The sequence below is a fragment of the Micropterus salmoides genome, unplaced genomic scaffold, assembly GCF_014851395.1.
Source record: "Micropterus salmoides isolate LMB-PRFRI ecotype aquatic unplaced genomic scaffold, ASM1485139v1 Ms_hic_scaffold_22, whole genome shotgun sequence".
NCBI classification, from domain to species: Eukaryota; Metazoa; Chordata; class Actinopteri; order Centrarchiformes; family Centrarchidae; genus Micropterus; species Micropterus salmoides.
Window position 1 is genome coordinate 24,539,193 of NW_024041373.1, and position 14,414 is coordinate 24,553,606.

General features: G+C 40.8%; 1 protein-coding gene across 6 annotated transcripts in view; it reads left to right on the forward strand.

Moving 5' to 3' along the window:
• LOC119917042 (WD repeat containing planar cell polarity effector) overlaps nucleotides 1-14,414 on the forward strand; it is an 82,927-nt gene that overhangs the window by 28,412 nt on the left and 40,101 nt on the right. For 5 of the 6 annotated variants that reach the window (XR_005447207.1, XR_005447208.1, XM_038737114.1 and 2 more), the window contains 5 exons: nucleotides 3,041-3,091; nucleotides 5,183-5,253; nucleotides 6,326-6,385; nucleotides 7,801-7,915; nucleotides 13,244-13,380. Coding sequence is in view for 4 of the 6 variants with exons in the window: in XM_038737114.1 (XP_038593042.1) it covers nucleotides 3,041-3,091; nucleotides 5,183-5,253; nucleotides 6,326-6,385; nucleotides 7,801-7,915; nucleotides 13,244-13,380 (434 nt within the window). In the remaining 2 variants the exon portion in view is untranslated. Of the gene's footprint in view, nucleotides 1-1,163; nucleotides 1,258-3,040; nucleotides 3,092-5,182; nucleotides 5,254-6,325; nucleotides 6,386-7,800; nucleotides 7,916-13,243; nucleotides 13,381-14,414 lie in introns of all 6 variants that reach the window. The other variant, XM_038737116.1, reaches the window with a different exon arrangement.

Below are 14,414 nucleotides of genomic sequence, written 5' to 3' on the forward strand. Positions count from 1 at the left end.
GGAATATATGTGATTTCCTTATATATGAAGAGGGGCTTTCTGCTGCCTCCCACGCTCACATAAGCCGCACACACAGACACACAAATTATTGGTCCTGGGTATTTCAGTGTTGTACCCCCACACAAGCACTTGTCCCCAGAAAGGCTATTACTATGTAGGATTTACAGCCTAAAACCTTATATACACATGCACATACCACACTTACACGCAGGTTATTAGTCCTCCGTGGTTCTATCTCTTACACTCCCCATGTTACTGTTGACCCCGGGTCCTGCCACACAGCGATAGGGAAACTAAACTGTTGACTTTCTCATAGATCACATAGCAAGAGGCCCCATGTAGTCCAGCCTCATATTGCCTCAGGCCAGAAGGCTTTCCTTACCATCAGGAAGTGCCCAAATTGCATAGGGATGCGCTGCCTCCTCCTTTCGTGTCTGTATTCATTCTTTTCTGAAAATGATGCATCTTGCAAGCATTTTTTATTTATTTACACTAAGTGGCCAGAGAAGTATTGCTGAATAGTTTGTCTTCATCTGTGAGCTCCAGATACAGCTCAGAATAAGGTGGCGTCATCTTTGCTCAAAAGTATTTAATGGATCATTTACACTGCCAGTGTGCGCTGTTCAGTATGTAGAGTGCAGAACATGCCACAGATCACTAATGTGATCAAACATGCAAGAAGAACTAAACCTTCACAACACTAGAGGAAAAAATTCATGTCCTCACTTAAAATTCTAAAATTACTTATTTACCTTTGGAATATGTCATGAATGCATCCTACACAAGTGATGTCTTGTGTGTGCATTGATTTCTTGTCTTTGTTTGAAAATAGGTTTTTGGTTTACAATTATACATTTAAAGTCATTTTTAATATGTCATTTTTTTCTTTGAATATTTGTGTTTCTAAAAATCCCTTGTTTTATTTAACATTTATTTACACCTGTATCAATTAAATCCAAACACAACATCTGCACATCACACCACCTTTTTAGGTTGATATGATGAATAGTTGTGTTTGTGTCCACCTGGCAAGTCCAATATTCATTCCCTTATAACTCTGTTTTTGGTCTCCTCTTGAAGGAAATTTCTCGCTCTTTAGCTGCTTAATGCTTCACTATGTTCACCAGCTAGTTGCTAACTTTGTCTGTCTGCTGCTGGAACAGAGCTAATGAGAGTGGTGACGGTGAACGTCCGTAAAACCAAACAGTGAGCTCAAAGATGCTAAAATGCTCTGTACAGCCGAGGGGGGAAGCAGAGGCAAGTGATAATTCTCTATGACTCTTTGAGCAGCTTTAAGTTATATCATTCATTTCTGTGAGAGTTCACTGTGTAGTATAATGCATTCACTATAGTTCATAAACACTCTCTTGCCTTTCTTCCTCACATACAGATGTTATATATCTTATATATTTTAGTGTGTTTCTCTTCGTCTGTTTTTCCTTGTATTACTGTGCCTGTCTCAGATGTTTCTGCTTCTCTGTCATTGATTTCCTTCTCTTTGTCTCAGTTTTTGCTCTCATCATGTATATTTAGTTCATTCTCATGTTGTGTACAGTATGTCTCTCTGTCTCTTCCCCTCTACCGCTCATCATGGGGTTCTCTCCCCTCTCTCATCTGAGAAGCTGCCTTCTCTTTCATTCCAATCTTCAGTGGAGAGACGATGCTCTCGCTCCAAATCCTTTCATTTGGAGGATTACTAAAGTGTGGCTTGATATCAGAGTGGAGGGAGGACAGGAGGAGGAGGAAGAGGGAAGAGACAGAGCAAGGGAGCAGAATCATTATCCAAAAGTATCACAACATTTTCACACAGCAGTGTAACGAGAGCTCAGGCCATGATACGGTTGCTTATACAGTAGATTACATTAGATTAGATTAAAATGTGTTTGTTTCATATTTTGTATGGATACTGTGGCTTTCAGCTTGAACAAATGAAGAAAAAAGCATGTATGCACAGTCAGAATGTGGAAAATAAACACATTTCAAAACAATATACTGCCTCAATATTTTGACTTCTGTTACGTAAAGGTCCCAACAGTTCATGTGGCATTTAAAGCTTCTGGCTTTTATGGCTTCAGATCTTGAATATTTCTCTATAACATTAAATATTCGTGACTAAATAATTTTATGTATTATTTATTCATGTGATTTTTATAAGACTTTAATGCTCAAATAATTCAACTCAGCTATCAATCAGAACAAATTTAATTGACAGTGATCAAAAATCCCACGAGCTATTGTCTATTCTCCTTCAAATGTTGTTTGTTGTCACACTCTGATTGGTGCACAACATTGCCTTTTTCTAAATGAGCCCCGTCCACTTAGAAAACCAGTGAGAAAAGCATAGAAAATAAAATTAAATAAAGTAAATACAAGTCATGTGAAGTAACAACCTTGAAGCTTCTGTGGCTTTTAAACTGAGGTGTTTTCTACATTGTGTGTGATGTTGCTCTTACTTTGACATTTAGGTGACATTCACATGAGCAACTCTTACATGTCAAAACATAGACAACATTCTGTGTACGTCAGTGAGACTACATGGATTGGTTCATGGATCGGTCGTGTCACTCTGGATATCAGTATCATTGAAATGTCTACAGAGGAAAGTGTAGTTCCACATCTCCCCACTAGAGGTAGACCCAGGCTCATTGGAGCAGCTCCGGGGGTCCCCTGCAGCCAAAATCCCCCCTAGCCCTCCCCACCCAACCCCAGAGCAGGTGCCCATGTCTGGGCCTGTCTGGCCCCTCACCCCCTTATCTGATTAATACTACTAATCCAGGAGGTGTTCCTGCCTGCCCAAGAGGCGGGCCACCAGACTGGCCACTTTCTTGCTTGCAGTGACCGGGCCATGAGGCACGGTTATGGGTTACACTTTGCCAACAAGATCTCTTGGCGCTATGGGGAGGTGTCTTGAGCTCCAGCTTAGTTTTCTGTCCCTCATTATCTGCATCATTTAGACAGACTCATTTATCCTGTGTAGTATGTAATTCATATTCTGTAAATATTCCAAATCAAACCCTTCAATTGCACTTTTTCCCCCCAGCCAATCTCCTGGAGCATCACTACTACATCGAGAAACTCCATTTCTGTGAGGGTAAGTTCCCAACCGAGAAACTCAGAGTGACTGAAACAGTTTTATTCTTCATGTCCACCCGTTTGTGTGAGTATGTGGGGGCCCTAATCATCTTACCAGTGGATGACCATCTTCCAGAAATTGCTGTCCTACTCAGTCAACTGTCCTACTTCCTCTGTTCTCTCTCAATCCCCCCCCTCTTCCCCGCACACTCTCTGCTTTTCACCCAGTAGTGGAATACAAACACCCTTATCAGGAGACGAACACTCATCCCCCTGCCCTCCCCCTTCCTCATCTCTCCCCCGACCACCCCCACCCTCCACACCCTCATTTGCATGCATCTGTTTACCTCCTCTTCCCTCTCATTCTTAATAGAGAATCCCACTTCTTAATGGTTCGATTCAGTAAAGAAGAAAAGGGAGACTGTAAAATAAACAGATAGGCGAGTGATTGCACCGTATTGAAAACCGTCCTTTCCTTTTTTTTTTTCTAACACTGAACTTCATGTATGTGCGTGGGGCAGAAGCAGATGAACAAATTCAATTAGATGTTGTTGTTTTTTTCTCCATATCCTTTCCTCCCTCTGTTTAACCACTAGAGATGGAGGGGAAAAGGGAGGGCTGGGAAATTAAAATGAAGGGGCCTTGGTGCGGTACGTGTTGAGATATGTGCTGCTAACTGTAAGGTTGCATTTGGGAGATAACTCAACTCAAGAGCGCCAAAAGTCCTCACGATTAAATGTTTGCTTCTCCTCAAGGACCAGTCTGTGTGTTTTTGAAGGGACATTTTGCTTTCAGTAGAATATTTTCACTCCTTTAGTGCAGCTACATCAATCTGTAAGCAGCAGACTTCAGACCGTTGCTGCTTTGGGGATATGGTAGTCAGAAATATAAAATCAGTGTAGTTTCTACATAGTTATGGTTTCACATTGGAAAGGAAAAGGAAATGAGTGACAGAGCTGCTGGTACTAAGAGTAAGCAATGGAGATCACCACTGGCATACACTTATGTTTTGATCAGTTCAGTGGTTTCTGGCGCAGTGACACAGGGTGCAATGGGGAACCTTAAGGTCCTAATTGCTTTTGCACAGGATCAATATAATATAACAATATGTGGAACTTCTTACCCACAGACCTAAAAATATTTCATGGCATTTTAAACTCGAGTTGTTGTCATGAATGATCTGGTAATTGTCACTGACTTTTATGGTAATTATATTGTATTATTGTTTGTGTTTTATGCAAGTTGTTTATATATTTTTTTGTGTATTTTTAATGTCTCATCTAGGGACATGCATTGCAAACTAGCCAAGCCTATAAAGCTGCGGTACGTAGCGTTGATTCGTGCTGTATACTTGTCCCTATTTAAAAAGAAAATATTAAAGAAATAAATACTTACGTAAATAAATACTGTTGAGAATTGAATGTGTTCATGTGTAACACTAGTTATAACAGTGGAAAACTGACACTAGTGCTGCAATTAACAAATATTTTATAAATGATAAAACTTTTTAACTTTCAATTAATCAATTTCTTTTTTTCTATACATTGGCAGAAATTTGTAACAAAGTGCTTTTGATGACATTTTTAAGTTACTTGTTTTGTCAATCCAAACAGTCAAAAAACCAAAAAGTTATCAATTTACATAAATATGAAAACGGAGAAAACCATTAGATCATCACATTTGAGAAGCTGGAACCAGCAAATGTCTAATGTTCTAATGTTCTAATTGATTGAGCAGCTGGTCATTTCAGTACTAATTGAGACTCATGATTTGTCCCTGTGGTCAAACGTTGGAGAGGGCGACCGTTAATCTGTATACATTCAAGAATTGATTCAGCTTTGCAGCTCCATGTTTCTGCATGTCTTTATTCCACCTGACCATCTTGTCACCACCGTTCATTCCTCACGTTAGTTCTTTTCATACTTGGATCTCAACCAAGATATAAAGTTAAACCCTTTTACCCTTTCTGGTTTTTGGTGCCACATTCTTCTGAATTCCCATGGGGGCCTTTAAAAAAAAAAAAGAAAAAGATGTTTCCTATATGTGTGTGTTTTTTAAAAAAGTTCAAGTCACATGATCTTTAGATTCATGTTGTGTTTTTCCTCCGGAGCTCGAGGCCATTCGTGGACCCCCAGGAACCGCCGACCAGAGAAGCTACGCGATTCGCTGAAGGAGTTGGAGGTACCCGCCTCCTCTGTTAAACCCTTCACCACCACCCCTTCCAGCCCCCCCTCCCCCCACATCTTCTTCCTCCCTCTGGGGATTTTCGGAGTTTTCCCTTTCCGAAACGGCCGATTGATTAACAAATAGGGGCATTCTCTTTCTTTTTCTCCCTGTCGTTCCCGTTTGTTCTCCTCTCCCCCTCTCCTCTCTCATCACCTCTCTTTTGGCCGAACTCTGTCATCGAGGGGGATATTTGAGGGGATCAGGGGGGCTGCAGGCTGCCCCCTCATCCCTTCTCCTCCTCCCTCCTTCTCTCCCTCCTTTTTCCCTTCCTCTCCCCTCATTCATCCCTCTCTTCCTCCCCCCTCGTTCCCCTCTGTACTTGTGGCAGTACAGACCTAGCTTTGTTTGCTGGAACCTGTCTGAGGCTGTCACACACACACACACACACACACACACACACACACCCCATCCACCTCCTTCCTCTCACCCGTAACCATTGTCTGAAACTAGAAACACCCCAGCTCACCTCCACACCCCACCCACCCCCTTTTTCTCCGTCCCTCTCTCCTCCCATCCAATCACCCCAGCTGGGTTTGGAATGTGGCAGGAATGACTGACCTTATATATACGCACACACGCACACACGCACACACACACAAGCAGTCCTTACCTGCATCCTGTTCCTGCACTCTCTCCCACCCCTTCGTGAGCAGGAACTGGTGCAGTTGCCACCTGTGGTGGCAAGTGTCCGGCACTGTGTACCACCAAGATAATTAATGCAAGTATGAGCAGCACTAGCGTTACAAAAAAATGGAAAGTTACTGAATTGTTACACCAAGGTTTACTGTTTTACAACTTCAGTAGAGGCAAGCAGACACCACAGAACATGAAATATACATCTTCAGTCTGTTATCAAAAATGGCACATTTAAAGTACCTGTTTAAACCCAATTCTGTGTTGCTCTCAGCATCAGAACTGCATCAGGTCTGTGTTTCTGTGGTTCCTTGTTGCATTGGGTGCTTGGACCCCAGTTCACCTGTTTGTTCTTTTTTTTTTTTTTCTCTGTTTATCTTGCATGCTCATTCAGGAACTGTTGCAGACAAACACCTGCGTTCACACCAGATGGAGGAACAAGCATTGCTGCCAGGTACACACCCTCCTCAGCCGACCTCCTACTGTGTACACACACACACACACACGCACACACCTCTCTTTTCACCTCCCATGGTCCTCCACCTGACCAAGACTGAGAGCAGGCCTCAGATAAAGAGCTAAACTGGACTGTAAAACCAGTTACCAGGTGATTTCAAACTAATACGAAACATCTGAAATAATGTCGTCATTATTATAGAGTGACAGTTTTGAACCCTTAAAAGCTCGTTCTCTCGATGCTTGCCCAGGTAAAAAACAAGCCTCCCTTTTGGACATCAATAACAGAGCATGGCCAGTCTGAAAACCCTTATCATTTTTTTTAGATAGTATACCTGGTTTTAGTATCAAAGTCAAGTTGAGTCAATTTGTGGAAATTTGGAAACTGGATGTCTGTCTGGGTTAAATTGATAGACCTTATACGGATGATTATAACCGAATGTTTTATTTCTAATGCAGATTACCATCTAATTGATGTTTTGTATATTTATTACATGAATATAAAGTGATTAAATGGACATCTTTGCTATTTACTGAATTTTAATGACTATTTCAAATACAGTGCAGCTGCTTCAAATGCTTTTTTTAATTATTGCACAAATGTAATTACTGTAAAGTGTATAATTCATTTACAGTAATCCAGTATAGTACTTTATATAAAATATAGCTCACTGTAGTTCAAATCATAATTAGGCTACAGCCTATATAAAACAGCATTGTGCTGTTTAGAAATACAGTAACGTAGTGAAAATAGGTTACTAAGCCACATCTTGGCAGTGGTTTCAGTGCATTTCTAACTTCTAACAGGACTGAAAATAAACTGTAGGCTGTCAATTCCAAACTGGTTGCAGAGTTTGAAAACAAATGTATTCATAAAATATTCAGTTTTATGTCCATATGTTGTCATGTATGAAAAGACTGCTTGATTATTATAAGCAAATTAGGAATAATTCTGTCCCAAGCTTTTTCATCCATCGATAAGTGTTAAAAAATGTGCTTCAAGCGACTTTACAATATGTACATAATATGACATGCTCTATCAATTCACCCTCAATTCAGATCAGGAAAAACTCTCCCAAAAAACACTGGGAACTGGGAAATAAATGCCAGAAACGTCAGGCAGAGCAAAAGCGCAGAGATCCCTCTTTAAGGACAGACAGACATGCAAAGATGCTGCCTGTACAGATTATACCAAAATAGCAAAATTACAATATAGAAAATTAAGCACTTTCTGTCAGATGAATCCACAGATGCAATTTTGTGTTTGGGAACTGGGAACATTTGGCTTTGACTGTTAACTCTCATTGAGGAGTTAATTTGCTTAATTCAAGTTTAATGAGAGATGCCAACTTGATAAATTCATACAGTTTGAAAGTAAACCGTGTGTGTGTGTGTGTGTGTTTTACCTTGCAGGTGATGCTGAGCAGCGGGGTACTGGTGACCCTGACCCTAAATGGACCTCAGCTCGAACAAGTGTATCTAGACCGCACATTAGTGGGCCGACTACCAGCCAACACTGTGACTGATGGTTAGTTACAGACACACACATAAATCCTCTATAAATCAGTCTGGTGGGTCTGAGACTTATTGACCCTCAGTGTCTATTTAACATTAACCTTCAGGGAACTTGTTTTTTGCCTTTGGAATACAATATACACTTTTACTCTAATCCAGCATTGGTACCCAGTGCATTAAAGCCCTCAGACATTTCTGACTGTGGTTTTGGTTACTTTGGTGCTGCTGATGCTAATTAGAGCTGTTGCATAACCATCATGCCTAAAGTAAAGAATGTTTTCTCCTGGATTTTTGCCTTCACTGAATGAAATCATGATTTTTGTGTGACTTAATTATTCCAGAGCTTCACTGTGGTTGAAGCAGATTTAAGGGCACAAACATCATTGTTTCCACCACATGACTAGACTACCTATCTCTGCCCACAGCCACACACACAAACAATCAAATAAACAAATAACACATTTGCATTCAAATGTTTAGTATTTTTAAACCACAAAACAGCACAGACTGTGTGCTTATACCTGCTCACCACATTGTACGTTACCACACACATACACACGTTGCCCACTCTCCTCACCGCTTTGTCACGCAAACACACTCACACGCACGCCGCCTCACACACATAACAGGTGCCACAGGTGAGCGAGGCTACTGCTAGCTAATTGCGGGCAAATCCTTTTGTGCTGCGTGTGTCCAGGGGCCTTCCCTTAAGAGCATCCATCAGTGTTTTTCCTCCATCGCGCGTTCCTCCAGGGAGTACCGCCCCCCTCATACAGCGCTCCCTCGCTCCACAGACCTGGCAGGAGAGAATAAGGGGCCGTAGACACCGGCCCAAATCTGCTAATTATTTCTTTCTTTCTGTATCAATTATTTGTTCATAACACCGCCCTCCCTGCTTCCGTCCGGGGTCTCCAGACACCTGATAAAGCCCCCATAGTGCATACACACACACACACACACACACACTCTCACACACACACACTCGTTCTCACTTGCGTACATATGTAATTACAGAGGCACAGACTTTTTTTTCCATATAAAGCAACAAGCACTTACTGTATGTTCACTCACATTTACAGGCACACAGAGACTAGAACACACATGCACACACCCACGTACACAATGGCACATACTGAGGCACACACACACACACACACACACACACACACACACACACACACACACAGGTACACATACACCCACTCACCTCCCGCTGCGCTCCATTCAAAGCCTCAGAGGCACTAATTATTAGAGTAATGGTTGTGAGAGGGTGGGTTTCCGGGGGGTGTGTGTGTGTGTGTGTGTGTGGTGGGGGGGGGGGCTGTTCTCACATCTGTCACTTGTTAAATTAGCCTGAGACAATTAGAGTAGAGAGCCAGACCAGAGCTCACTGTCGAACACATTTACAACGTACAATTACTGAAACAGTTTACTATTACAATCAAGGTGTGTGTGTGTGTGTTGTGACATGTTATGTAGAAGTGTCTTATTGTCGTCTGCATACATTTGAATATTCAATCACTACTATGTCACAGCAATTAAAGTCAAACATAGGGCTGCAACTAATGGTTATTTTTTATTATCGATTAATATAATCTGCCAATTATTTTCTCAGTTTATCGTTAAGATTATGAAACATCAAAAAGTTGTGAAAAAATGCTCATCACAGCTTCATAGAGCTTAAAGTGATGTACTTGCTTGTTTTATCTGACCAACAGATCATAACTGAATCAACAAATGTCTGAAACGATTTACTCAGTTATCAAAATGGTTGCAGATGAAATATCTTTCAATCAATTATTCGAATAATCATTTCAGCTCTAGTCAAATATTAAATTAAAAAGGTAAGACTGCGTAATGACGGAGACTTTCCTTACATATTTGGAACAGGATTTGACACCTTCCTAAAACAAAAAGGTTCTCAATATTTGGATGCTGAAGAAAATCCCCTTTTAGATTTGCATGGATTTAACTGAATGTAAGGCCTTGTATGTATATTTGCCTCTCTGAGACAACAAGCAACGGCAGCCAGGTCTGTTTTTGTTTCACGTAGTGAGAAAGCAGGCTTACTGTCCTCTCTTAAACTTTGCATCCTCAGTGCTGGTTACCTTCCCGTTTCTACCATGAGCTCTGATTGCATCATACACAGCAGTAGATTACACATATTTTACACCATCAAAGTATTACTGGCTTCCTTTGGCTGATGGCTGGGCCAAGCTGTGCATATGCTCCACGATTAAGCATCCTTAAGTGATTTTTCATAGCCGGCTTCATTTACCCATGTTTAAATGTGCTTTGGTTAAGCCCATTGGCCTCTTATGTCAACATGGTGCTGAGAAGATGGCATTAAATGGATTTAGAGGGCCGTGTGTGTATGTGTGTGTTTCTGTTTGTGTATGTTAAAGAGACCGTTTGCGTGTTTTAAATGTGGTTGGTTGGTTTTATGCTTGTGAATGTGATTGCATGTGTGTAACTGAGAATTCATAAAGCATGGTAGCAGGGTTGCATGTATGAATGTGTATATGTAGCTATCTGTGCCTAGAGATGTAGATGTATGCGGTGTGTGTGTGTGCGTGCGGTTGTGTAGGGGTGGGTCATGAAGATCTTGCCCTTAATGCCAAATCAGCCACCTGGTCCCAGATTGGGCCACAGCCTGGTTTCCTATCTCTTCCTTCATTTGGGAATGAATGGGATTAAACCTAATCCCGTTTATAGACACCCATAGAGATCAATACTAAACTGCATTTAACTTGATTTGTCTGTAATCTATTACAAAGACGCTTACTATTGCATTAAACGTTGTTTCGGAAAACCAAGGCATCGTTAATGGCTGTATTTTTTTAATGGTTTAAGCCTTGAACCGGTTTTTATTACAAGTGCTTTATAATCCAACTTCAACATAGGGACAGACTGACTCAGTTGACCTGATTTAAGATGCTAGTTTTCTGTTTTTTCAAGTGATGTTTCACTTCCCTTATGAATATTTGCATATTAATTTGAAATGTTCACACAGCAGGATGATTTGAAGCGTAATCATACCAATACCCGCACGTTTATAAATACACATGCCACGGTTAATTGGCGGTTAGATTTCTAAATCTCGGGTACAGCCTTACTCGTTCAACTCAAAGCAGGATATCTGAGAGACATGTGTAACAACCCCCCCTCCTTTCCATTTAATTGGTTTCATAAACAGATTAATTTGAAGGAGAGGAGGGCTTAATTGCTAATCAGCGTTTCCATGCAGCTCCTGAAGAGTTGAACAGGATCAAGTGTGTTCTTCTACCACAAAAAGCCTGCAGTACACTGACAGGGGAAGAGAGAAGAGAACAGGGGAGGAAAGAGATACAAGGAATACAGGACACAGTGGGAAGAAGAAGAGAGGATGCGGGAAGGTGGAGAGAAATTAGGTGAAACGAAAACAGTTTGAGAAGGAAGGGAGTTGGGACAAAATGTGAGACTCAGAAAGACTGAAACTTCTGTTCTCCCACTACAAACTAATGTAAAATAAATTATACAGCAGAACAGGGACAATGATAAAAAATAAAATAAATTCATTAATACTGCTTCATAAAGTTATAAACTACAATACCTGTATTCAATAACTAAAATCTTCATTCATTCCCCTTGAAAGAACTCTTCTGAGTTTGTAAATCCAGAAAGATTTCTTAATGTCAACCCCTCTGGATCCCACATTGACCTTATCAATACCAATAAAAGAATAATCTATCCATGAATGTTTGGCCTCTGAAAAGTGTCTGGCTACTGGGTGTGTTAGCTCCATCAAGAAGGGGAGACCTCCTGGAAGTTAAAGGCTATCAGAATATAGAAACCTCCAGAAAACGTGTGAATCATTTTAGTTTTTTTATTAAAAACTGATTTCACATTTTTCCATGTTTCCTAATTTCTATTTCAAAGTATCCTAATCAGGGTCTGAAATTAGCACCCGCATCCCACTAAATACAGGTAAATTGTTGGCAGTTGCGGGTAAAATCATTGGGCCAGCCACCATTTCACCGGACACGGAAAATGCACAACAGAAAGACACATGTAGTAAGGTTAGCATATTGTGGCGATCTGCGTCTCTCACACACACACACACACACACACACACACACACACACACACACACACACACACACACACACACACACACACACACACACACACACACACACACACACACACACACACACACATACCAAGTGTTGTATTAAAACAAAATGAATGTTTTTTGTTTGAATGATTGAATCCAGGAGAGGAGGTTTTTGTGGAGATTTGAACATAGATAAGGTAAATATTTTGAACACTGAATGACAACATTATTTACATTAATTGATGCCTACATGAGCTGGATTTTATTCCTTCATTTAGCACATACATTTATATGTAGCAGATAGGGCTGACCCCCAATAGTAGAAGATTCGATGCTTCGATGGGTGGAGCCTGATTCGCCATTTTGGCAATTATGGGGGTGCTCATCGTCTGATTTTACATAGAACTACCAGTTTTCTCCCAGTAAGTTAATATACAGCCTATTACAATATACATTTCAACGTTTAATGCTGTAAATAAATATCTAAAAGAATAAAACTTTCAATAAATATTTTTAAAGTGTGTAAATAAATCCAAAATTGTAATACAAACGTGTGTGTGTGTGTGTGTGTGTGTGGCGGAAGAGGAACACTTGCTGAAGAGACTGAGACCCGGCGCTGGTCTTTCGGATAATTTCACGTCAATGAACCACACAAAGAATATTTTATCGTTTTTAAATAGCCGGCTACTTCAAATAGACCCGCGAGGAACTGCGACGTGCATTTAGTTGTCGGCAGCAGTAATGCACATAAAATTCTGCTGAAGACCGGTGAATGACAGATGTCGAGAGAGAGAGAGAAAAGGGTCTTTTTACAGTGTAAGTTGAATGAATAGAGACTGCAGCTCTGCAGCTTCTCAAGATTAAAGTGGAGCTACCCTGTGTAACCCCCAATTGCCGTGCACAAAAACACACATTATTCGACTATCAGTCGACTATAGGCAGGACTTGACGATTCTGATTTGACTATGTAAATCCTTAGTAGCAGACAAAATAATACTGGCAAAAAAATACTTGCCTGCCACAGCGGCAGGCAGTGAAAAAACTTAATTACAAATCCTAATTCAAGGCATCATATTTACGTAACAGTTGTAAGATGGATGGAAACTAAACTGTGTATGTGTTGATATTTTGTTCTCACGATTTATGGCTTTGTAAGGAGACTATGAACTCTTTACAGTAAGTGTCACCTCAACAATATACAGTTGTTTTTTTGTTTTGAATCAAATCTTGTGATGTCATTCCTAGCGGTGCTGAGCGATAGGCTGATTCTGCTGTCATTCCTGGAGCAGAGCCAAGTGGCTGCAGTCTACCTCAACCAAAAGAACCAGGACTCCCCAGAGACTGGCAGACGAAGAGACAAACTCTCACCCTCTGAAATCAAGGTACAGTAGAACACATTCCTGGAGTGTGCATGAGTAGTGTTTGTGCTTCAGCGTGCGTGCGTGTGTGTGTGTGTGTGTGTGTGTGTGTGTGTGTGTGTGTGTGTGTGTGTGTGTGTGTGTGTGTGTGTGTGTGTGTGTGCATTTATGAAAGAACAGTGTTAACATGCCATCTCATATCTCTTAATTAATTTCTACCTTTATAAAATAACTATTAGAAACATGGTATAAAAGGTAGAATATGGTGGCCTAAATAAAAATATCTGTAAAATCCCAAACATACTAATCCTTTGCAACCTTTGAATCCAAGTTAAGAAGGGTCTTTGCTTGGAAACTGACCTTTTCACCAACCACTTAAACAACCTACTCTGTGTTAAACTGTAACAATATTGGCTGTTAAATTAACTAGCATTACTGACGTACATGCAAATGAGGACTTCAGACACATCACTTTTCTAAGGTTTATCTTATTTGCTAGCAAACCTGGGACAACTACAAAAACTGCTTGAAATTAGCGAGGATGTCACTGGTGAGTTCAGCAATTAACTAGTTAGCTACCCCCGATCAGAATCTATCCTTGATACTATTTCCATGTGGATTATTGATGCCTCTACACATAATATCCATTTGACCTAATACAATCTATAGTTGTGTCATGAGTGTTTGTACAGTTGCTGTTTGTGTCTTTGTGCACAACAGGTGCACACCGTCTGAGTAGGTTCAATGTAGTCATCGTGGGATTATGGGCATTTGATTTAAAAGTGCCAGGTCGCCTCTAACTCTAAACACCTTTCCCGTTTCTGTCCATCCTGTCCATTAATCTCTCATAAAGGTGTGTATTGAGAGGCAGTCTGATCTGGAGGTGTTTTTGTAGGTGTTAGTAACAGGTCTGATTATGTGCCGTCCTTTTCTTCCATCCCCCAAAAACAAAACTACACTGTGTCCTCCTTCACTAGCTGGCTAACCGCTAACCCTGGCATTATCACATTACTGCCAGGCCCTTTTGTTAAGGTGGGTGTGGGTGTGTGCGCGCGTGC